The sequence below is a fragment of the Lissotriton vulgaris genome, chromosome 4_1 (assembly GCF_964263255.1).
Source record: "Lissotriton vulgaris chromosome 4_1, aLisVul1.2, whole genome shotgun sequence".
Classification (NCBI taxonomy): Eukaryota; Metazoa; Chordata; class Amphibia; order Caudata; family Salamandridae; genus Lissotriton; species Lissotriton vulgaris.
In genome coordinates, this window is record NC_141691.1 from 40360744 (window position 1) to 40385747 (window position 25004).

General features: G+C 47.7%; 1 protein-coding gene across 1 annotated transcript in view; it reads right to left on the reverse strand.

The window, feature by feature from the left end:
- Positions 1-23146, reverse strand: part of LOC147718309 (nicotinamide N-methyltransferase-like) — an 80617-nt gene extending 57471 nt beyond the window's left edge. The window contains exons 1-2 of the mRNA XM_086966691.1: positions 22999-23146; positions 18573-18780 (exon numbers count right to left, since the gene is read on the reverse strand). Coding sequence (XP_086822817.1) covers positions 18573-18780; positions 22999-23146 — 356 coding nt within the window. The remainder of the gene's footprint in view (positions 1-18572; positions 18781-22998) is intronic.
- Positions 23147-25004: the final 1858 nt, after the last annotated feature.

Sequence of the window (25004 nt, forward strand, 5' to 3'; positions counted from 1 at the left end):
GGCACACAGCAAACGACAAGCAGGGTCCAACACGTCCCCAGAGAGCAGAGCCCCAGCAGCAGACGCTCCACCTTTGGTGGGTGATGTTTCAATGGAGTCCGCACCACTTGCCAGTCCTGTCATGTCCAGTGTACCCTCACATATCCCAAAGAAACGTAGACACACACCATTGACACATGACCACACCGATGTGGCTCAAGTCCAGCTATCCCCAGCTCCCAGAGCATTCCTGCCACCTGGCACATACAGCCCTGTGGCTCATCAATCCGGTGTTCTCAGTGGCGCATCAGAGGTTCATTCTCAGTTGTCAGATAGTGGCACTGTATCTGTTGTCTGCTGGCATGCATCATGTTGTGGCACTGTCTCAGTTGTGCCCTCTCCTGTCTCTGGTGCTGGCAGTGTTTCTGGGTCTATGGCACATGTGTCAGTCACTAGAGCTGTGGCTGTGTGTCACACTCCTGGTTCTGGTGCTGGCAGTCTGTCTGGCTCGATGGCACATGTGTTAGTTACTAGAGCTGTGGCTGTGTCGCACACTCCTATGTCTGGTGCTGGCAGTCTGTCTGGGTCTATGGCTCATGTGTCAGTCACTAGAGCTGTGGCTGTGTGTCACACTCCTGGTTCTTGTGCTGGCAGTCTGTCTGGGTCGATGGCTCATGTGTCAGTCACTTGAGCTGAGGCTGTGTCGCACACTCCTATGTCTGGTGCTGGGAGTCTGTCTGGGTCTATGGCTCATGTGTCAGTCACTTCATCTGTGGCTGTGTGTCACACTCCTGCTTCTGGTGCTGGCAGAGTGTCTGGGTCTGCGGCTTATATGTCAGTCACTAGGGCTGTGGCTGTGTCTCACACTCCAGTTTCTGGTGCTACCAGTGTCTCAGGGGCAGGTACTTTAGGCAGTGCTCCGTGATGTGTGGTGTATTTCCCTTCACTCACATCTATTTGGAGTTGGTGTGTATAGTGTCCATGTAAGAGACTTTGGCATTGTCCTTGTCCTTGTGAGGGGTACCTTGCACCACGTACTTGTGCGGCCTCTAATGTAGCTTTTGGATGCCATGGACTGTTGATGCACTTAGCCCTTCTCATGTGCTGCCTACGATGTACCTGTTCAGTGCAATGGACTGTTGATGCACTTGGCCCCTCTCATGTGATGCCTCTGATGTTCCTTGTCTGTTGGCCACAATGCCCTGTTGCTGTTCTGATACTGCATTCTGCCCTCTCATGTGCTGCCTCTGATGTACCTGTTCAGTGCAATGGACTGTTGATGTACTTGGCCCCTCTCATGTGCTGCCTCTGATGTACATGTTCAGTGCAATGGACAGTTGATGCTCTGTGCCCCTCTCATGTGCTGCCTCTGATGTCCCAGGTCTGTTGGCCACAATGCCCTGTTGATGTTCTGATACTGCATTCTGCTCTCTCATGTGCTGCCTCTGATGTACCTGTTCAGTGCAATGGACTGTTGATTCCCTGTGCCCCCTTCATGTGCTGCCTCTGATATCCCTGGTCTGTTGGCCACAATGCCCTGTTGCTGTTCTGATACTGCATTCTGCCCTCTCGTGTGCTGCCTCTGATGTACCTGTTCAGTGCAATGGACTGTTGATGCTCTGTGCCCCTCTCATGTGCTGCCTCTGATGTCCCTGGTCTGTTGACCACAACGCCATGTTGCTGTTCTGATACTGCATTCTGCCCTCTCATGTGCTGCCTCTGATGTACCTGTTCAGTGCAATGAACTGTTGATGTACTTGGCCCCTCTCATGTGCTGCCTCTGATGTACCTGCTCTGTAACAAACACTGCCCTGTTGCTGTTCTGATACTGCATTCTGCCCTCTCATGTGCTGCTTCTGATGTACCTGTTCAGTGCAATGGACTGTTGATGCACTTAGCCTCTCTCATGTGCTGCCTCTGATGTACCTGTTTGATGCCATGGACTGTTGATGTTCTGTGCCCCTCTCATGTGCTGCATTTGATGTACCTGTTCAGTGCAATGGACTGTTGATGCACTTAGCCCCTCTCATGTGCTGCCTCTGATGTACCTGTTCGATGCCATGGACTGTTGATGCTCTGTGCCCTCTCATGTGCTGCCTCTGATGTACCTGTTCAGTGCAATGGACTGTTGATGCACTTAGCCCCTCTCATGTGCTGCCTCTGATGTACCTGTTCAGTGCAATGGACTGTTGATATACTTAGCCCCTCTCATGTGCTGCCTCTGATGTACCTGCTCTGTAAAGAACACCGCCCTGTTGCTGTTCTGATACTGAGTTCTGCCCTCTGATGTACCTGTTCAGTGCAATGGACTGTTGATGCACTCAGCCCCTCTCATGTGCTGCCTCTGATGTACCTGTTCAGTGCAATGGACTGTTGATGTACTTGGCCCCTCTCATGTGCTGTCTCTGATGTACCTGCTCTGTAACGAACACTGCCCTGTTGCTGTTCTGATACTGCATTCTGCCCTCTCATGTGTTGCCTCTGACGTACCTGTTCAGTGCAATGGACTGTTGATGCACTTACCCCCTCTCATGTGCTGCCTCTGATGTACCTGCTCTGTAACAAACACTGCCCTGTTGCTGTTCTGATACTGCATTCTGCCCTCTCATGTGCTTGTTCTGATGTCCCTGGTCCGTTGACCACAATGCCCTGTTGCTGTTCTGATACTGCTGTCTGCCCTCATATGCTGCCTCTGATGTCCGTGGTCTGTTGGCCACAATGCCCTGTTGCTGTTCTGATACTGCATTCTGCCCTCTCATGTGTTGCCTCTGACGTACCTGTTCAGTGCAATGGACTGTTGATGCACTTAGGCCCTCTCATGTGCTGCCTCTGATGTACCTGCTCTGTAACAAACACTGCCCTGTTGCTGTTCTGATACTGCATTCTGCCCTCTCATGTGCTTGTTCTGATGTCCCTGGTCCGTTGACCACAATGCCCTGTTGCTGTTCTGATACTGCTGTCTGCCCTCATATGCTGCCTCTGATGTCCGTGGTCTGTTGGCCACAATGCCCTGTTGCTGTTCTGATACTGCATTCTGCCCTCTCATGTGCTGCCTGTGATGTACCTGTTAAGTGCAATGGATTGTTGATGTACTTGGCCATTCTCATGTGCTGCCTCTGATATACCTGCTGTGGTGCCCACAATGCCCATGCTCAAGCATACACTGTGATTATACCCCGATTATGTGTAATAAAGCAAGTCAATCATGTGTGGTGCTTTGTCGTAGTCATTCCTGCTTGTGTGCTACAGTTGTGCATTTGTATTTGCTTCAAATCAGTGGGTTGTGAAACATGACACTCCCCCTCCCAAAGTCACGACCCTTGCAGGTACCCCCTCCAGTCAGCGACTGGTTTGTAGCGTACCTGCGTCGTCGTCAATAGTGGGCCAAGACTTGGACGTGGTGGATCGCGAAGAGTATCGGGTAAGCGTGTAGTGCTGGGTCCATGACGGCGAGCAGCTTGTGGTGGGTATCTCTTCTATGTATGGTATCTTCGCTGTGGGGAATCCGCAGTGTTCAGGCAGGTTGTTTTTTTGCAGCGGTTTTATGTGTATTTTCCGCCATCTTGATTTGGGGGATGGTCGTAGACATCAGTCCGTACGGCGGAGTCTCTGGATTGGTTACGTCCGCCGCGTGGTCAGGTGTAGTTGGGCGGCGGAGCGTGCTCTTCCGTTGGCGACTGAATTTTGACACTCTTTCCTATCCTGATATGGCGGACGAAGTGATCGCGGCAGGCGGACACAGAAACGGCTTTTTCCGCGTACTCCAGGGCTGCGGTCGCACTTCCGTCCGCCATCATAATGTGCCCTTGAATTTGGATATATGCACTTCATGCTAGATTTATCATTGAAGGTTCTGTGAGCTGTGACTGAGATAGCCATACAAGAGACTTGTGCATGCCGGCTTCCTGAAACAATATACCAAGATATGGGGTTGGATAATTCCAAAAGATCTGGAAGAAGGGTACTCCTAACATGCTCTCACTAGCTTAGAGGGATTAGTGATTAGGAGCAATTGACATGGTTTAATTGTTTGAGTTTTTCACCATTTTGATAGTGTTAATAAAACTGATTTATTTCATCCTCTTAATAATTACAGCTCATGTTTTATTTACAAGGGTTAGATCTTTTCAATACAAAAATTAAAAAAATGTTTTGTAACTCTTCTTTGTGACACCTTGGGCATGCAAAAGTAAGAAACAAAAGGGTTAGATCTGTTTTCACAAATTTTTTGGGAACTGGAATGGTTATGTTCAAGGTTACCAACGTCATCTACAACTCTGAAAGTTTAGGGGTTTAGAAGCGGTACTGGGAGATAGCAGCAAAAAACAACATTTTCTGATGATATGGAGAGACACAGTCTCTATGTTGCAAAGTTTTCTTGACGTAATACACAGTCCTACTAAATTCAAAGGAACCATATACATATAACTGTGCTGGATATGCAAGCCATATTGATAAAGGCTAAGGTATAGGAGTTGATGTTGTTGCTAGAGGAAGCGTTAGTTGCCACGAAGTTGCAGGTGCAAAGCTTGGTCGGGCATTTGAACTTAGCTTGCAGAGTGGTAATAGCAGGCAGTTCCTTTTCATAGAAATTAGGCTTTTTGACATCAGGTTTTACACTAACTTATACAAGATCAGGGTTTCCACTACAGTGAGAGCAGATCTTGAAGTTTAGTTGTTCTTTCTGTAGAATTTCAATGGTGTGACAAAGTGATCTCTGGATGTGAATTTAATTTGTTTTGTCCAGATGTTTTCAGATACGGTGGGTGCGGATGGGTAGGCCTTTTCTGGGAAGGACGTTGGTGCTCTGAGAGGTAGCCTTGGAAGTGGACGGACAGGAGCATAGAAATGTGATAATTTTCCTCCTATAGGATGCTCTTGATTTGTAGGACAAACACTTAACAAAACGCGACTTTTAATGTGGAGAATAAACAGTCATAGCATTTGTGATTGGTCAGAAGGCAAGAGAAGGCAAGAGACAATAAAACATTGCATGCTGTTGCAATGTTTTATTCTTCATAGCCTCATACACAACTTTATATTTAAATTTAAACACTTGCCAGATGTGAATAGCAATATCACAGACGCATTGTCTCGTTCACAGTGGTAGAGATTTCATGGTTGGGTACCTGGAGTGGATGCAAAGAAGACCATGGTACCAAATGAAATTTGGGAGTTCAGAGACTAAGGATTCAAGGTCTGGTAAAAGAAGGTGTAGGCAAAGAGAACTTATGACACTCAGGTTACTGTTGTTGTTTTGACAATATGTTTAAATAGTTTTGAAGTTTTGATGATGAAATTGTTTATGGTATAGTTGTTTTTTAGAGCTTGAGGTATAATTCAATTGAGAAAGCCAGGTGTAAGGTTAATGGGGAGATTCATTATCTTTGTGAAAATAAAGGTATAGGTGTCGTGGAGCATGGAGATATCAGACAATATATGTTTGGCTTGTTCCGCCACAATGGAGTTCATTTATCCTATTTAGGTAATTCATTTTCTTCACTAGAGATACACTGCCAACAGGCATAAAAGCTGACAATAAAACAGTGAGGGAAGGTTGGCGATTAGGTTTCAGGCACTCCGCCTATGGGGTACTACATCCTGATTGGGGGGCATTGCATGATCTGTTGTGCCTCAGAGAGGTCTTGCTGCCTCACACGTTCCTGTGTCTCGCTGGTTGTCCTATCTGCCTGGCTGCCTACAACTCCCAGCATCCCCTGCGGGGTCCCGGCAACGCCGCCAGCAGCGTCACTTGCCAGCGCCCGGAGGCGCTTAAAGGAGATCAGATCCTGCTGAGGAGCGGGTACTACATCCTGATTGGGGGGCATTGCACGACCTGTTGCGCCTCAGAGAGGTCTTGCTGCCTCACACGCTCCTGTGTCTTGCTCTCCCTCACCGCCGCTCTGCCATAGCGGCCGCCGAGAGGGGGGAGCGCTTACCGGCGTGGTTGTCCTATCCGCCTGGCTGCCTACAACTCCCAGCGTCCCCTGCGGGGTCCCGGCGACGCCGCCAGCAGCGTCACTTGCCAGCGCCCGGAGGCGCCTAAAGGAGATCAGATCCTCCCGCATCGCGGGACGCACGCGGGCGACACCGGGCTGAGCCCGGGCAGAGGGCGGGCCATCTGTGGCCGTCCGGGGACGACCAGGGATGGGACGGGCCACCCCCCTTGGTACGGACACTTTGTGACAGGTACTGTTTATCTTGGACTTGGACTGGTCGCCTGGATTTAACACTCCAAATGAACCTGTGATATTCAGCTGCTGCCTTAGGAATAGGGGGGGCAGGGGTTCAAGTCATACAGATGTAGAGAGTATTGAGATATCTAGGCACCCTCTAGAAGGATCCTTGGTCTGCCCTTTGGGGGAGGAGAAGAGGAGAAAAGCTAGTCTACAATCTCACACACTATGTCTAATCACCCTAAAACACGTTCGGTCATGAGCAAAGCTCGCCAAGTTGAAACCCCTAAACAAGCTCTGGCCGAAACAAACGATCTAGCCCCGAATAAAGTGAAAAAACCCACCGCAATTGACTTGATGTTGAAGAAGGTATCCGGGGAACTAGAACGCATGGAAAGGAGCCTATCCGCCTCACCCAACCCTATAGTATCTACCCCAAAAGTCCCAAGAAACAGGAGAAGGCAAAATAAAGGAACTCAGCACTGAGGGAAGGAAAGGTAAAAGTCCAGGACTAGCCTTTCTGTCTTGGAATGTAGCAGGCCTGGGGGGTAAATTAAACAATAAGGAGTAGAAAGAATACATAAGGGGCTTCCATATTATAGCCTTACAAGAAACATGGGTGCAAGACTCTGACCCCTGCCAACTGGAGGGCTATAAATGTTTCTTCAGGCCGGCCCAAGAAGTGAGATCTGGGAGGGCGAAAGGAAGTCTAGTGATATATGCTGATTTAGACCTAAAGGACACTTGGTCACAACCAGACTGGGCGTCAGACACAATACAAGCAGTGATATTCCAGGGTCAAGGGCAGAGATTTCTAATTTAAAATTTTTACAACCCGGGCCCAACTGATGGAAACTTCCTTATATTAATAGAGCTTGAGAGTAGGCTTAATGAGGACACAGACCTAAGGCAGGGGGGGTCCGAACCAATTGTCCTGCTGATGGGGGACTTTAATTGTCATCTGTGACCAAAGCTATTCCCTATCTCTCCTGATTGGTGTTCCTGTCCTGTAGAAAAGGGACATCATTTCGAACATAACAGAGAGGGCACGCTGCTGATGAAGCTTCTAGATAGCGTTGCCCTTACCCACACAATGGACCTGTTGCCAACAAAAGCAGGGGAGACTCTCATACCCACATTCAAAGGAAGAGGCTGTGCGTCTATAATAGACTTTGTAGTAATTTCTGCCTTTGCTAAAGAGCAGATTATAAGAGTAAGAACAGAGTGGAGCCCCTTTAGCGACCACAACCCCCTCTCTCTTGAAATTAAATATAATGATCTACCAGTAAAAAATCTGGGGGAGGGATATTGTAATCTAACCAACTAACCAAGGGAGGTGCATAAGATGGGCAATGATTAATCCACAAGATTTCTATCGTGGGTAGAGGGAAAGAACATACAGAGACTTGTCTAGACCTTGTAATAGACGGCAGAGTAGTGGTCCTGGCATTTGAATCCTTAACCAAAATAGTTGAAGGATTATTAAAAATTAAGCGGCCTACTAAGGAACTATCTTCCCCAAGATGGTTCGATTTGAATTGCTCACGGGCACTGAGAGAATTAAAACAGAGCTTAAAGAAGTCCCCGAGAGACAAGAATGAAATTGCCCTCTGTAGACAGAATTATAAAATGCAGGTTAAGAGAAGGAAGAGTGCACTCCAAAAGGAAGTCTGGGCAGACCTCAGAGAAGCAGGAGAAAATAGAGACTATGCCCAATTTTGGAGAATTGTAAACAGACCCTGCTTCCAAGACTCATGCTCCCCAGTAATCAGTACCAATATACTCCCAGAACAATGGACTAACCACTTTAAAAGTCTGTATAATCAACTGGAGGTAGTTATCGGGGATGGAATTTGGGAGGGCCCCTAGCAACTGACTTAGAATTCTCTTTGCCGGAAGTTCTAAAGGCAGTGCTAGGCTGATGCGTAATAAGGCACCAGGCCCGGATGGCACCCCCCCAGACCTATTTTTAAGTAACACCGACTTATGGGCACCGATTATGACCAGAGTACTTAATGCTGCAATCAAATCTGGTCTTCTCGCTCGAACAGCAGTAAGTCTCCAGCAACTAATCAGTGGTTTTGCGAGATTCAGGAAGAATCTAGATCTCTCTGTTAATCTGACTAAGTCTTTTATCATGGTGGCAGGGAAAAAACCGAAGGATGGGTCGTTGGTCTCCTGAGAAAGTAATGACATTGTACAGAGCTGTCAGTACTTCTAAAGATATCTACGGGGCAGAGGTGTGGGGCTTTAGGGATGCACATCAGATAGAAGCAGAGGAAGATACATTCTTAAAGAAACTGCTAAAGTTACCACAGAGCATCCCGGCAGCAGTCACACACAAGGAACTTGGCACCCCATATATATTTGACCTGATTAAAGTGAGACCAATTCTGACCTGGTTTCGAATTTGGCTAAATCCACACGCTGAATTAACTAGACAGATCATTGAGGATTGTCTTCGGAGAGACAGATGGTTGCAAATCCCTTGGCTAAAATACATTAAAGAATCCCTAGAGTGTATTGATCAGCAAATGTTATTCACTGACCCCTCAAATATTGATAGCTCTTGCAAATATCATGTTCAAAAGCAGTTATTGGAAAAATATGATTTCAGGAGGAATCAACTTGACTCTAACAAATCATCTGTAGTAGCACACTCTCTTGTAAGTAATGAAATGGGTAAGGAACCGTATCTCTTTTTAATGTATAGTCAACATGAGAGGTTTTTAATGACTCGTTTTAGGCTCAATTTGTTACATAACATATTAGCTTACCCGTCTGGTTTTATGTTAACAATTGAGCAGAAGGGTGCCTGCGGCTGCGACAATAGGTCTCCGCCGGACATCCTTCATTTTGTATTACTATGTTCCTTTTATAAAATCTCGCGCCAAAGACTTCTGGTGGACATTTTAAAGGGGTCAAAAATTTACCATGCTAAAACTGCTTTATTATTCTTGCAAAGAGCAACTGAGATGTGTACTCTGTGTACTATTGTGAGGTTTTTTTTTTAAATTGTGGTCAAGTTAAGAAATACCAGGGGTTGATGTAGGATGACATGAATTTACTGCTCCCTCCATTCGACTAATGTTTGTAAATAATAATTTTTTTAAATGTGTTTTTAATATTGTAATGTTCAGAAATGATTGTATATGGATTTGTAATGCATTGTGTATTTTATGATGGTTTTTAACCACCGAAATAAATAAAGAACTGAACTGAACACTCCGCCTGTTTCAGAAAGAAATGAAGGTAATGGCTGTTTAAGGGAGATCCAAAGCCACAAAGATTTGAAAGTGTGGGGCGTGGAGGGCAGGAGAAAAACATGGGCAGGGTTTTCCTTCGTGGCAGTCAAGCGGGGGCTCATACTTCTCTCTGGAAAGGTTGGGGCCTTGCCAGGGAATCCCAAGAAGAATGATGCCAGCAGAGGGGCCTATGGTTAGATGTGAAAGGACGGTGAAAGGAATGAAAGGGGGACCCGGTTGAATGCTTAGAGTTTTGGTTGGCAGTATGTATACATTGGAGGGGAGTTTTCAAGGGTGAGAGGAACTATATTAAATCATTTCATTAGTGAAGTTCAGCTGAAACCTGTCCCAATAAAGTCGCCTTTTATTCTTCACTTGGCCTGTGTATTATGCTTCATCTTGCCTGATGGCAGCAGCAGTCAGATCGTGCAACGCATGGATTTGTGTTCCAGTGTGATTACATTAACCAGTACAATAACAACACGTTAAGACTGACTGAATGACCAGCTGGATCTGACAGACTTGAAATTGAAAATAGCAGACAGAAATCTTGTTGATTTGCTCACACACAATGCCCAGTTGGGCAATTGACAACATGGAGAGCATCATTTAGAAAATCTGGAGACATCTGAAGACACTGTTGGCAATTTGTCAGCATTGAATAGACCACAGGTCAGGCATCGTTAAGTTGCTTTATTCCATCTCGAAACATCCAGATTCCAAGTCCTGGCAGGAACTCTCAGAAATTAGAATTGTGAGTAACTGACCAGGTACAGTGCATAGAATATTGTACTTCTTTCAAACCTCTATCTGCGCTGTGACATTAGCACTTACTTATTCTTCAACTCTCCATTGGCAAGTTTACTTCACTTTATCATCCTCATATGGCTGAGATACCCGCCACCCCCTCTCAACACAATCCCCAAAGGAGGGAAACCGGAAACAGTTCTTGATGTTTTTGGAAGAGGGAGGGAGTGACCCTCCCCGGCCGTATTTATTAAAACAAAAAATTAAACGTTAAACAGTTTCATATTAATGTACAATTTCATAACCACATTGCGATGTTTGGCTAACCTTAACAGATTCTCTAATACAGAGGTTCTCCTAGCCGAACTAACAACCTACAAAACATTTTCTTGAAATAATGAAATTGTACATCCTAACGTTTAAGGGCCAACGGCAAGGTCGTAACCGGTGTCAAGATCCCTAACCAGAAATACCCCCCCCACTTGGGAGGGGCGACAGCACTGAGGCGTACCCCAAGTGCAACTACCAATTTCCCTTGACTTGACGGGGGCCCCAATAAACTCGACGCCACTTAAAGGTCGTTCGAGGACTCGTGTGAGTATCTAGAAGGTAGCGTAGACCTCCCCCCAAACCCCACACAACTTACCACATCTGCCGTCGCAGACGTCACTGGCCCCGGGAAATTCCCCAGGAGGGGGCTGTAACCCCTCCTACACAGGAAGGGGCCTTGACCGCCTTTCCTTTCCTTCCGGCGGCCTCTCCTTAGACAGGACCGCCTCCCCGTTGAGGGGCCAAAGGCCACCTCTCCCGAGCGCTCCCATCCGTGTTGGGTGACGCCCACTCATAGGGATCTTCCAATTACTGCTCACCGATCATGACCTTACCGCCCGACCAAAATAAATACGACAATGCTAACTAAACCAACAATACATTGGCCACTATGACCAGAATAAGCATGCTTATAAACGGACACTAAAAACCGAATATCTTTAATCACAAAACATACATAAAATCGACCAACTTTATTACACACTCAATATCAACATGATAATACCACAACCTGTAAACGAAAATAGAATTATCGATCTATTTTAAAACAACTGGCTGTCCTCAGGGGCTGGTGGGTGGGTCAAAATTGGCTCTTCGTTCCGTCTCGAGCTCACGTGCAGCGAGGAGGTGCAGCTTCAGAGCACAGGAACAAGAGGATGTCTTCCGGTCTTGCGTCCCTTTTTATCCGTCTTCAGGGCGGGCGTAAACCCGCCCCTGCCTGCCCCGAGGGCGTGGCCAGCCGCGTCAGTGTCTAGGCCAGCCCACTCTAGGGCGGGAACGAGCGCGCCCCGGCTACGCCGCTTCGGGCATACCAGCCGAGACGCGCCTCCCGCCCAAAAATGGCTTCCCGGGGGGATCGAGGTACTCTGCCATACGTTCGGGGGGACCGAGTGGTCGCCCCTTTCCATATGGCTGAGATACCCGCCACCCCCTCTCAACACAATCCCCAAAGGAGGGAAACCGGAAACAGTTCTTGAAGTTTTTGGAAGAGGGAGGGAGTGACCCTCCCCGGCCGTATTTATTAAAACAAAAAATTAAACGTTAAACAGTTTCATATTAATGTACAATTTCATAACCACATTGCGATGTTTGGCTAACCTTAACAGATTCTCTAATACAGAGGTTCTCCTAGCCGAACTAACAACCTACAAAACATTTTCTTGAAATAATGAAATTGTACATCCTAACGTTTAAGGGCCAACGGCAAGGTCGTAACCGGTGTCAAGATCCCTAACCAGAAATACCCCCCCCACTTGGGAGGGGCGACAGCACTGAGGCGTACCCCAAGTGCAACTACCAATTTCCCTTGACTTGACGGGGGCCCCAATAAACTCGACGCCACTTAAAGGTCGTTCGAGGACTCGTGTGAGTATCTAGAAGGTAGCGGAGACCTCCCCCCAAACCCCACACAACTTACCACATCTGCCGTCGCAGACGTCACTGGCCCCGGGAAATTCCCAAGGAGGGGGCTGTAACCCCTCCTACACAGGAAGGGGCCTTGACCGCCTTTCCTTTCCTTCCGGCGGCCTCTCCTTAGACAGGACCGCCTCCCCGTTGAGGGGCCAAAGGCCACCTCTCCCGAGCGCTCCCATCCGTGTTGGGTGACGCCCACTCATAGGGATCTTCCAATTACTGCTCACCGATCATGACCTTACCGCCCGACCAAAATAAATACGACAATGCTAACTAAACCAACAATACATTGGCCACTATGACCAGAATAAGCATGCTTATAAACGGACACTAAAAACCGAATATCTTTAATCACAAAACATACATAAAATCGACCAACTTTATTACACACTCAATATCAACATGATAATACCACAACCTGTAAACGAAAATAGAATTATCGATCTATTTTAAAACAACTGGCTGTCCTCAGGGGCTGGTGGGTGGGTCAAAATTGGCTCTTCGTTCCGTCTCGAGCTCACGTGCAGCGAGGAGGTGCAGCTTCAGAGCACAGGAACAAGAGGATGTCTTCCGGTCTTGCGTCCCTTTTTATCCGTCTTCAGGGCGGGCGTAAACCCGCCCCTGCCTGCCCCGAGGGCGTGGCCAGCCGCGTCAGTGTCTAGGCCAGCCCACTCTAGGGCGGGAACGAGCGCGCCCCGACTACGCCGCTTCGGGCATACCAGCCGAGACGCGCCTCCCGCCCAAAAATGGCTTCCCGGGGGGATCGAGGTACTCTGCCATACGTTCGGGGGGACCGAGTGGTCGCCCCTTTCCATATGGCTGAGATACCCGCCACCCCCTCTCAACACAATCCCCAAAGGAGGGAAACCGGAAACAGTTCTTGAAGTTTTTGGAAGAGGGAGGGAGTGACCCTCCCCGGCCGTATTTATTAAAACAAAAAATTAAACGTTAAACAGTTTCATATTAATGTACAATTTCATAACCACATTGCGATGTTTGGCTAACCTTAACAGATTCTCTAATACAGAGGTTCTCCTAGCCGAACTAACAACCTACAAAACATTTTCTTGAAATAATGAAATTGTACATCCTAACGTTTAAGGGCCAACGGCAAGGTCGTAACCGGTGTCAAGATCCCTAACCAGAAATACCCCCCCCCACTTGGGAGGGGCGACAGCACTGAGGCGTACCCCAAGTGCAACTACCAATTTCCCTTGACTTGACGGGGGCCCCAATAAACTCGACGCCACTTAAAGGTCGTTCGAGGACTCGTGTGAGTATCTAGAAGGTAGCGGAGACCTCCCCCCAAACCCCACACAACTTACCACATCTGCCGTCGCAGACGTCACTGGCCCCGGGAAATTCCCCAGGAGGGGGCTGTAACCCCTCCTACACAGGAAGGGGCCTTGACCGCCTTTCCTTTCCTTCCGGCGGCCTCTCCTTAGACAGGACCGCCTCCCCGTTGAGGGGCCAAAGGCCACCTCTCCCGAGCGCTCCCATCCGTGTTGGGTGACGCCCACTCATAGGGATCTTCCAATTACTGCTCACCGATCATGACCTTACCGCCACAGGTCCGGATAGTTGACCGGCTATCCGGACCCCCCACAAAGCTCCTACCTAAAGGTCATGCTTTAACGTTTTTAACCATGCTAAGAAGTCTCCTATGAGTAACTCATTCCTCACCCGAGACAAATGCACACCATCCCCCGAATACATACTGTCATCATTAATACAGCCATGCGAAATAGAATGCAATGTCCCGGAACGGAACAACCTATTCACTTTGTTATTAAGCTTTCTAACAGACTGATTCAAAGCAGGAATAGAAATAGCCCCCCGCCACACCTTTCGTGGGATCATATGGGACCACGCAATTGTGCACCCCGGAACTCTCCTCGCCAACCAACTTACAGTGGAAAGCATTGCCTCCAGGAGAAGTCGTCTACCGGTGGTGACCAAATCATTGCCCCCTAAATGCACTATGACTATAGACGGCGGTGACCTCGTCCGCCCTAACAAATCCTCAAAATATGCTTGAAACTGGTCAATACAGAGACCGCCTCTTCCGTAGAAGGACACCCTGTACCCGTATTCCCCAGCTACGTGAATCATGTCACCTGCTTTGAATACGTCCGCGGCACGCCTCACGTATGAGTGGCCCACGACCCACACCTCCTTTTTCACAGCCGGTGATGTCTGACCGCTGGCCCGGTGTTGGGTCGACTGCATAGTCCGCCCCGCCTCGTAGGCTTGCGCAACTGAAAACAAAACAAAAACAAGAGGCGTGAGTACGTCATTACAGCTTTACAACATGTGCAACCGCACATACCTCTTATAACAATTGGAGGACCAACGCCCCACTCGTTTCACTTGTTCAACATTAAGACCCCTGGCTGTAGCTTCCGTAGCAGCACCTATCCGAAAGGAATGGGTCCCAAACTCGCCCGGGTTCAAGACCGCAGCGGCAATTGACATCGCAAGCACCCGCTGAAACTGAAACTTCGTCAGTGGGGTGGCGTCCGCGTGTCTCAACAAGGTCCCCCCCCATAATGCCACCCTTCGTGCTAGGTAATCTTCTAAACACTTTACCGGGCACATGGAGGACCCGGGAATCCTGCGTATGATTATGCAGTCACCCATCCCGTCTTGATCGGTCTTGGACCTGACAAAGGAGACCGTCATTGCCTCTCCTCTGATCCGAACGTGTTCTTGGCACAAACCCCCTGCCACATCCTGTTTGTTCCTTGCCACCAGTTCGCTTACTCGCATCGCCCCGTGAAATGCTAGCGTAAAAGCGGCTCGGAACAACACCGCCTCAAACTGAGATGAACATGTGGCAGGGAGTGTAGCCAACAACTGGGCCAACCTATCCAAACCTATCGGGCGCCTCTCATCTACTCTGCGACCCTCAAGGCGTTGCCACCCACGCAGCGCTTTCTGTACAACGAAAGACGCTGTCGGGTCCTGGATACTATGAGCCCTGGCAACAAAGGAAATAGCAGCACGATGCCTCTGGGCCGTAGCCACAGATTTCCCAGCCCTACGTAAGGACATCAGAAAATTCACTACCCATTCCTCGTGGCCCCAAAGCCTCTCTCTATCAGTCCCCAAAAAGGCTAAATAGGACCTAAACGCCCCTTCATATGCTTTCCTCGTCCGTGGTGCTAGACTCTCTCCCACAAGGTGACGAAGTTCGGGGCACCGAGAGACCAGAGAGCTCCGGGGAAGGGTGCCGGCTCTGGGTCCGCTGAGGGAAGGAAACCCGAGAAAGCCTGCATATGAAGCCGCCTGATTCAGTACCCCTGGGACATGTTTTGCTCTGAACAGCACATTCAGTTGCATACACAGTAAAACAATTTCTTTGAGCAGTCTTAAAATCAGTTTACATCGTGCTGCCTGACTATTGATGCACTCGACCACGGTCATATTGTCAGACCAAAATATCACAGAGTGATCTTTGAACCCTTCTGGCCAGGTTCTCAGGGCCACCAAAATGGGAAAAAGTTCCAGGAAAGCAATATTACTTGTCAGACCATTGTCATGCCACCATGTCGGCCACCTTTGTGCCGACCATTTTGTGCCGAAGATGGCACCAAAACCTATGCTACCTGCAGAATCTGTCCATAGCCCCAGCTCATCAGAGGATACGGCTGGTTTGTTCCAGATGACTCGACCATTAAAGTCCGCCAGAAATGCTAACCAAATACGCACGTCCTGGCGGACCTCAGCCGATAGTCTCGTGCGATGATGGCCCTCCTTTAGGCTGACCATAGCTTGGGCAATTGAACGAGAAAAGGGGCGGGCCATCGGTATAACTCTCAGGGCAAAATTCAACTGTCCCACCAACTGCTGTAACTGATGCAGCGTAACTTTAGATCCATTTAGACACACTTGCAGGGCTGCCCTGAACTTCCACACTTTGTCAGGTGGCAAACGAAAACAACCTTCTCTGGAGTCTAACTCGATCCCCAGAAACTCGAGGCAAGTCGCAGGACCGACCGTCTTACCTGGTGCCAATGGCACACCAAACTGCTTCATTAATACACAAAATTCGGCCAAGGCCCGGCCACATTCGAGATCCCCGGCTGCCCCAAGGAACAGAAAATCATCAAGGTAATGCATTACATGTTGGAAACCCGTCTTCTTTGTGAAGACCCATTGTAGAAAAGTACTGAATTTCTCGAAATAAGCACAAGATATAGAGCACCCCATCGGCATACACTTATCCATGTAATAATACCCCTGAAACATAAAACCTAGGAGACGCTGATCGTCCGGGTGTACCGGGAGCAACCGGAACGCTGACTCGATATCTGACTTCGCCATCAGCGCCCCGGGCCCCAGGCGATTCAAAATGGCTACGGCCTCATCGAAGGATGCGTACCGCACCGAACACACTTCTGGGTCTATTGCATCGTTTACAGAAAGACCACGTGGAGCTGACAAATTATGAATCAGTCGAAACTCACCCGGGTCCTTCTTGGGGACCACCCCTAAAGGAGAACAAACAAAATTCTGTACCGGGGGTACACTAAATGGGCCGGCGACCCGACCTCGAGTAACCTCTTTCCGGATCTTTTCCTGAACCACGGTCGTATGTTGCAGGACGGAAAGTTGATTTTTACACTTCTCCACGCCCTGAAAGTCCCCTACCGGGATGCGGAAACCATTCGAAAATCCGTTCCGCAGCACCCCAGCAGAAGTACGATCCGGGTATTCACTGAGCCAGGGAATCATCGCCAAGGTATCAATCGGGGTAGGTAAAGGCGCCCCTCGGACTACGTTAGACCTGTTTGGCGCCTCCTCTCCCCCCGTTATCACCCGTTTTGGCTCTGCACGTGGACTCAGGATGGGACGACCCACACCCACTACATTCATGTTTAAATTTACACGATCCCTGGGGCCTGGTACATTTACCTTTGTTGAAATTGAAGCAGAACCCCCTTTTTCCTGTATTGCCGGCAGGTCTCGAGTAATCGTCGGTACTCGTACCTGACCGAAAGGGCGTCCCCCCATAATGGCGGGAGGATTCGCCAACATTACTTCCTACCAATGGCATTTTCAACATACCTGTCTCCTTCATTTTATCCCATGTCAAAGAATCATAACAATCCCAGGTTAAGCTTTTATTATGCTCTTTCGCCTTTCTAAAAAGATTATCGTAACAGAACCAATGGTTACCCTGGTGCGATGTCGAGTACCCCATGATTCTTGACTGATAGGTCGGCAACTTGGAAAGCAACTCGGGCCTACGTTCCCCCAAGATTGACGTAAAAATTCCCCATGCATTGCCCCAATTGCCGATAGTCTCATTTACTTTAAAGGCGGCCATTTTTGCGTGCCAAACACTCGGATGCATAAGATCTTTCTGACCCTTAACATGCTCCACCTCATAATGATCAACAAGCAACGAGAAGATGTTCACGTACTCCCCCGACCAAATCTTCTCCTTAATTGCCAAAGGCACATGTTGACCCAACCTTTCTCTACGAGAGGGTGCTGACTCATCCCTCGCAATCGGCAATGGCCGCTTACCTGCACCGGACGCTGCATCTGCGGTCGCAATCGTCCCTTGCGGCTTGTCAACAACTGCAACCGGCGCGGACGCCTTGGCTGCATCCCGTTTCTCGCGTAATTGCTTCATCAGCGCCTGGGCCTCGGCAGCCGTGGCGCCCTCACTACTGTCGCCCAACCACGCTGCAAGTTGAGCTGCCAGCTCGGGCGGCATATCCTCGTTGGACACCGGGGTGACCACCACAGGAATCGGATTCCCCTCCACTGGTACTGGGGTTGGCGCTTCGAGCGGGGTACAGGGAAACGGGGCGTCTCCCCCAGCTGGTCCCCTCCTTGGCCTCTTGGCTCTTCCTCCCGGAGCTGCTCCAGCCGACGGACGCTCCGGCCCCCCTTCCCCGTCTCTCTCCGCTACCCGCTTCTTCAGCTCCGTCATCTCCTTCATGAGGACCCGAACCATCTGTTCGGTCGTCATTCTCTTTCCGCCTTTCTTGGGCATTTCTCCGACAGAGTATCTGTAAGACAAAAAGAAAGATTACAACGCTCAAAATTGGCTCTTCGTTCCGTCTCGAGCTCACGTGCAGCGAGGAGGTGCAGCTTCAGAGCACAGGAACAAGAGGATGTCTTCCGGTCTTGCATCCCTTTTTATCCGTCTTCAGGGCGGGCGTAAACCCGCCCCTGCCTGCCCCGAGGGCGTGGCCAGCCGCGTCAGTGTCTAGGCCAGCCCACTCTAGGGCGGGAACGAGCACGCCCCGGCTACGCCGCTTCGGGCATACCAGCCGAGACGCGCCTCCCGCCCAAAAATGGCTTCCCGGGGGGATCGAGGTACTCTGCCATACGTTCGGGGGGACCGAGTGGTCGCCCCTTTCCACATTCTTTCTATGGGTTATAAGATGAGCGTCTGATGAGTAAAAGCAAGTAGAAAGGGTTTAAGGGAAAGTTGGATCCTTACCCACTGCCCTGAAGCTCACAAATCTTCTTAATTATATGACTCCAGTCCAAGGCATCAGGTTCATTTTTCAGCCATTTCTGTATTTTCTGGATTGATTTATCATATGCGCAGGCAAATGTGATCTCATTGAAATACTCACAGGCTGGGAGAGTGTAGTAAACGTAAGGGCCAAAGGAAAGTCCAATCAGGGAGTCTCCTTTGACATCACCTGATAAATAAAAACATTCATACTTGATTGAGTAGAAATCAATGATGTAATTTCTTTATCAGCTAGTGAGAATAAATGGACATGTCCATTTTACTCATCATTAATATTAATATGTTACATATTGTGGTCTACTCAGGACACATGAGTCTACCATATCTCATCTTCAGCTCTGATACGACCATCATACCTCACAATTTCTACCTTATGGTCAAGGCCCCATAGCCTCTCATTTGGTATGAAGTGTCTGGGTGGTGGGAAAGTATAAAGGTGTCATTTCCTTGCATACTTTGTGGCTTCGGTCTTTAGTAGATGAAGTTGCCTTTTTTTTCTTAATCATTCTTGCAGTGATTATGCAACATATGCATCCACAGACAGGTCATAAAAAGATAGGAAGACAACATTATTTCCCTCTAGGATATATATCCTGTTTTCCTTTCACTCTCTAGCCTATCTCATAGTAATAGTTCCATCATTCATGGCCCTTTCCTTTCCTTTCCTTTCCTTTCCTTTCCTTTCCTTTCCTTTCCTTTCCTTTCCTTTCCTTTCCTTTCCTTTCCTTTCCTTTCCATTCCTTTCCTTTCCTTCCCTTTTTTTCCTTCCCTTCCCTTTCCTTTTTTTTCCTTTCCTTTTCTTTTCTTATAATTCACCCTCCTTCACTTGTTTTTTCACCTTTCATTTTATGCAACTGTGCTGCTTCTCTCTCTTTCCCCCTGTACCTAAAATTCACAAGCTTTCCCTATAACTGTTTTACACCTTGCTTGTTTCTTTCAGACAAACAGACCCAACCCCTCCACAAATACTTTCACTCTAACTGTAAACTTACTACAAACGTGTTAGCTACATGACTCCACCCACAGTGTAACGCAATTGCTTTACTCTTCTGATCCTCCCTTTTACATCTCACAAATACCATTATATTTAGAAGTCAGTCTCCCTCTTCCCCACCCACTCCCCTTTGACCCTCCCACATTTACAACTCAAATCTTTACTTGCATGTACGGAAACTTCTCAATCGAGTCACAGAATTCTGTGCATTTAAGAATTGACAAAACGTACACTTTGTACTACAAAGTGCAGTTTGTGATTCAGTCCTTCTGAATGCAACTAGTTTTAAAATGCTGCCAACTTTGATACCAAACAGGGACAGAAATACTATATGGGTTTAAGTATAATGGACAATATCAGCTACATTATTTTTGGTATTTATTATTTACTGGCAGCAGCTCATGCTGTTCAGTTACTTGTGGTACAGCTACACTACCAGTCAGGTGGACACCCTACTTATAGACTCTGGGATAAAGAGAGAGTTGCATCTAGGACTACAGGTAAGATGGTGCTTCTCAGTAGTTGGGATTAGAAAACAAGTTGACACTTGCATCGAGTTCACACAGTACTCGCACCAGTGCCAGGTCACTTACTATCACCATGTCTATAGCCTGCAATCCACTCATCCTCATTTCTCCATATTGACACCACAAGACATGGCTGCCTGCTTCTCAATGAAGACAATAAGTAGCTCACTTTAGGCTGTCCGATTTCATCAGAAAAGGGGAAGATCCTCAGGGACGTATATTGCTCGTGTAAAGAAACTTCTCAGCATTGTTGTAATAAATATATAAATTTAGTATAATCATAACCTACCTACTTGACTCATGAGTTTTAAAATTTGCATTTCAGTGCTGTGACATGTAAGAATTTATTTTGAGCTTCTATCTATTATGATTTGTTTTTGTAATGCTTTTCTAAGGATTTTCCTTACCTATGCAAATTAATCTATTAAACTGCTGTAACTTTCAACTGATCCTAGTATAGTAACTACTGTATAAGATAATTAACAACTGCATATACTACTCAGGACAATCATTTTGGGGGAAGAATTAGCTGATATATGACACTCAAAAACAATATTGAAAACATGCATTTTAAGTCTTTCAGTCATCAGAAAATGCATCCTTAAACAATCTGTTGTGATGTATAACAAGTAGCCAAGGAGTATCTTTGTAGATTCTTTATTAAGTCCAAGTTACAGGTTAGCATCCATGTAAAACAACCCCACTAGGAGCAGCCTGCCTGCTGCTTGGCCTATATTCAACTGTAACACGTCACCACACGCACCCAACCATTCCAATCATCTCCATCACACCAACATTCCACACAGAACACTCACACTGGCTGAGCAGCTAGGAGCCAGGTAACAAAGGAGAAACATTAATACTTAGGCAGGCTATAACATATCCTTTCCTTCTTAATCTGAAACTAAAATCTAAATTACTAAGTGGGAACAACTGTTCAAAAAAATATACACATGAAAAAAATAGTTCAGAACCCAGTGATTCAAGGTAAAATATAACATCTCAAGAGGAAGTGAACAATTAAGAAAACAGAGAGGATTAATAAAGAGATACACAAGAAATATCATCCATCCTCCCCCATTATGAAAACAATTAAAATGTAGAAATAATATTTGTAAAACACGTCTAAAGAAATTAGCTACCTCACAAGGAAAAACTCAAAAGCACTAAGTGAGAAGCTGATAGAGTTAAAGACATGTGAAAATACAGTAGACAAGGCTGAGAAACACCCGACCATACATCCCAAAATAGGGCTTAAAATCATAACAAACAACAACAAGTAGCTGAGGAGTATCTTTGTAGATTCTTCATTAAGTACAAGTTACAGGTTAGCATCCAAGTAAAGCAGCCCTACCAGAAGCACCTGCCTCCTGCTCAGCCCATCTTCAGCTGACACACCTCACCACACAAGCACCCAAACATTCCAATCCTCTCCATCACACCAACATTCCACACAGAACACTCACACTGAATTAGTAGCTTGGAGCCAGGTAACATAGGAGAAACATTAATATGTAGGTAGGTTAGAACACAATCCTATTGCATATCTGTGCACAATATACCTGAACACTTCTTAATATCAGGTGAGTAGACATTATACAGACACGCGCCATATTTCAGTATTATGATCACAGATTAATAAAGACAGAGGAGAGGAGGAAAGAAAGAGCATGATGGGGGCAGCATTTACTGTTCCTTTCTGGTGGATGCAACACAGGTTATTGAAATATATAAACTCTCATTAATAATGTAGGGGTTTTCTTACAATTTCATTCATAACAGATGCATGATAATCCATAACAAGCATAACCAGCAAGTGTTTGGGACATAGGGGCTCATTATGGTGACGGGAGGACCACCACCACTGGCCCGGCAGTTGCGGTCCTTCCACCATCACTGAGTATTTTACCCACCACCAAATTAGGATGGTGGATGGTATCATGGTGGATGCAAAGTATGTCCACCACTTTTCTACCGGAGGCAATCACATCGATTGCCTGGCGGACAGAAAAGTGCCACTAATGTGGTGGCGGTGCCTAGCAGGCAGTGTCCGCCATATTAAGATGTGCCCTGGAAGAGGCCTATCCATGATGGGGATTGAGTTTGGAGGCCCATTGTGGGGCCCCTCACTGTGAGGGGAAGGTGTAGGTACACCGGGGGTGCCCATTGTACCCCCCCTAAATGCCCATGCACAAGGTGGCAGGGACCTCATGTGCATGGAAATGCATTGTGGCATTTTGGCATTGCAAACAGTGCTGCAGCCAGCATCACCGTCCGCAATGTTAAAAGGCCAGGATGCACCCAATAGTATGGTGGAACTGCAGAAATTCTTGCGGTCCCAGCACTGCTATGATGGCTGATGGACTGATGCCCAACCCCCATCATAATGTGCCCCATAGAATCTATGCCAAACAATATTAACATTACTGAGTTTATCTGCTGCCAACAGAATAACACAAATGCTTCTGTCTGTGGATGAGCAGGGACATCAGTAGTACATGTAGTGGAGAAGTGTGGCTCACTGGTTAGAGCAGGCAGACCCTGAAGCAGAGGTCAGACCCGGGACCAGGGTTCAATTCCCGACGCGGCAGGGTCTTGAGCTCAAATGTCCACGGACTGAATAATTCTCGCTTTGGTGCCTGACCTAATCATGGGTTCACACTCTGCAACTCTGGGCATTAAGCTTGCTTAATCGTCACAACGGCCCCCCGCGGCGGGATGCCTGGCTTTCACCATGGGGATGCCTGTTAGGGGCTATCTCACAGGGAAAAGCCAGGACGGGTTCCCAAGGCAAGCGCCGAGATGCCTCCGGGTAGTCGAGCGCTATATAAGAACATACAAAACAAAAACAAAAAAAAAAACATACCTGCTGAGTAGATGTTGATGAAATTAGAAAACATCTTAAGAATAGTATCTTCAAAAAAGGCAGATTCTTGTACCAAATAACTCTCCTTCATCTTTTGTGGATCAGAAAACCTTTCATGGAGTTCATTCAGGTTCATATTAGAAGCCATTTCTCTGGTGTAGCTTCCTCCTACATTAATTCTGTGTTACTCGCACTTGTGTTTTATAGCTAGAAATTTTACTTGTAAATGATCTTCAAACAGAGGAAACTATCTTTACATATGCAACTTTTTTCAGCTTCAATTTCAATGTTACCTTCAGAGTCAATGTTCCTAGGCTGAATTGATGTTTTTAGCCTGTGGCTGCTTTTGCATTGTTACTGTTTCCAAGTACAACACAATAATGACAGGAAACTTGACACAGCAGAATTGTTCCACATTTCTAGAAGAGGATAACTATGGCATCAAAAGGATTCCCCCGACAAACACATGCTCTTTGCCTGGTTCTATAGGAAAGTATCTAATGGTTTTCTTTCCTAAAATGTGTCAGTAGTACAATTAGCAATATAATTTGGATAGTAAAATGTTTCCTGATCCCAAAAATGTTCATCCCTTATTATGAGTGGATTTTTAAATCCAGTGGGACATGTACCTGTAATTACTAGCCCCACCAGAATTATGAGATCAACTGGAACACTACATTCATAAGTGCCCCCTCTGCATAGCACTTACAATCCTCAAGTAATTCTGTCCCCTAGCATTACAATTACTCCTGGTAAAGGTAATTCTTGGAACAGGTTTCCCAGGGCCTCACGATGTTGCAATGTTTCATGAATTATCCTAAGGTTTAGATTTACAGCTCCTGCCAGATTTACAGCCATCTGCTGTGTGGTTGTGTCCCTAAAGGTACAACCTCAGACACCCCCATCTTCTAGGTACTGTCAGACACTCGCACTTGCATCCCGACATATGCATCAACACGTAAAGTGACCGTGTAATAAAAGGCAATTGGTTTCTCACAATCCTGTATACCAGATCTCACACCCGCCTGGACCCCCTGTGGATGTAATGGTGGTTCTATCATCTTCACCTGGGCAGATACACCATAGGGTCTGGTCCTTAAGGCCGGTTGCCCCGCAATATCCCCTCTCCAGTGTCATGTCACTGGGAACGTCCACGCCAATGGCTCCTCTCTCACATTCCCAGAGCGCACCACAAGCGTGCAAGCCTTCAGCCTTCTAAGCAAGCCCCGGCCTGGTTTATAGATCCCCCCCCAGTCTTGCCACGGGCCATCCGTTGTAAATATGTCACAGGGTCTCCGTCAGGCACCTCAAATCCTGCCCGACAGCTTTGGGCTACAGGCACACCTCTGCCACTGTACGCCTGTGGGATCAGCTCCCCAAAGTCTCCACAAAAGACCCACAGGTGCAGCCCAAGTCGAATGGGATGCGCCGCATCGGGTACACAGGACCGGTGCGCTCAGACCGCAGAACCGGTGTCGCCAAACTCTGTCCCCCGGCTGAGAGTCAGCAACCAGGCCCCACGCCTCTCGGGCCCCCGTGGGCTGAATGGAGGCCCTGGCGAGCCCCAGGGGAGTGGCTATTTCCACACGTCTGAGACTTGTACAATTTAAATATCTCCACCGCACATACTTCACCAGGGAGCGCCTGTGGAAGGCGGGCATGATAGGGTCCCCTGAATGCCTGCGATGTGGCTCTGAGGTAGGCACACTTCTGCACACAACATGGGACTGCCCGGCGCTACATAGGTTCTGGACCGGGGTCTTTCGATGTCTATCAGAAGTGCTGGCGTGGGAACTGTCTAGAGAACCGAGACTGGCACTGTTGCATGTTATGGAAGGGGTGGGGGGCAATCGTTATAAACATCACCTTTGTTGCTTGGTTTGACCTTGGCCAAACGTGACATAGCTAGGGCTTGGAAGGCGCCTCTAGCCCCGCCACTGGCTGCATGGAGGAATGGCATGGACTGCTGCATGGGGCTGGAGCAACCTATCTTCCTGGCCAGGGGA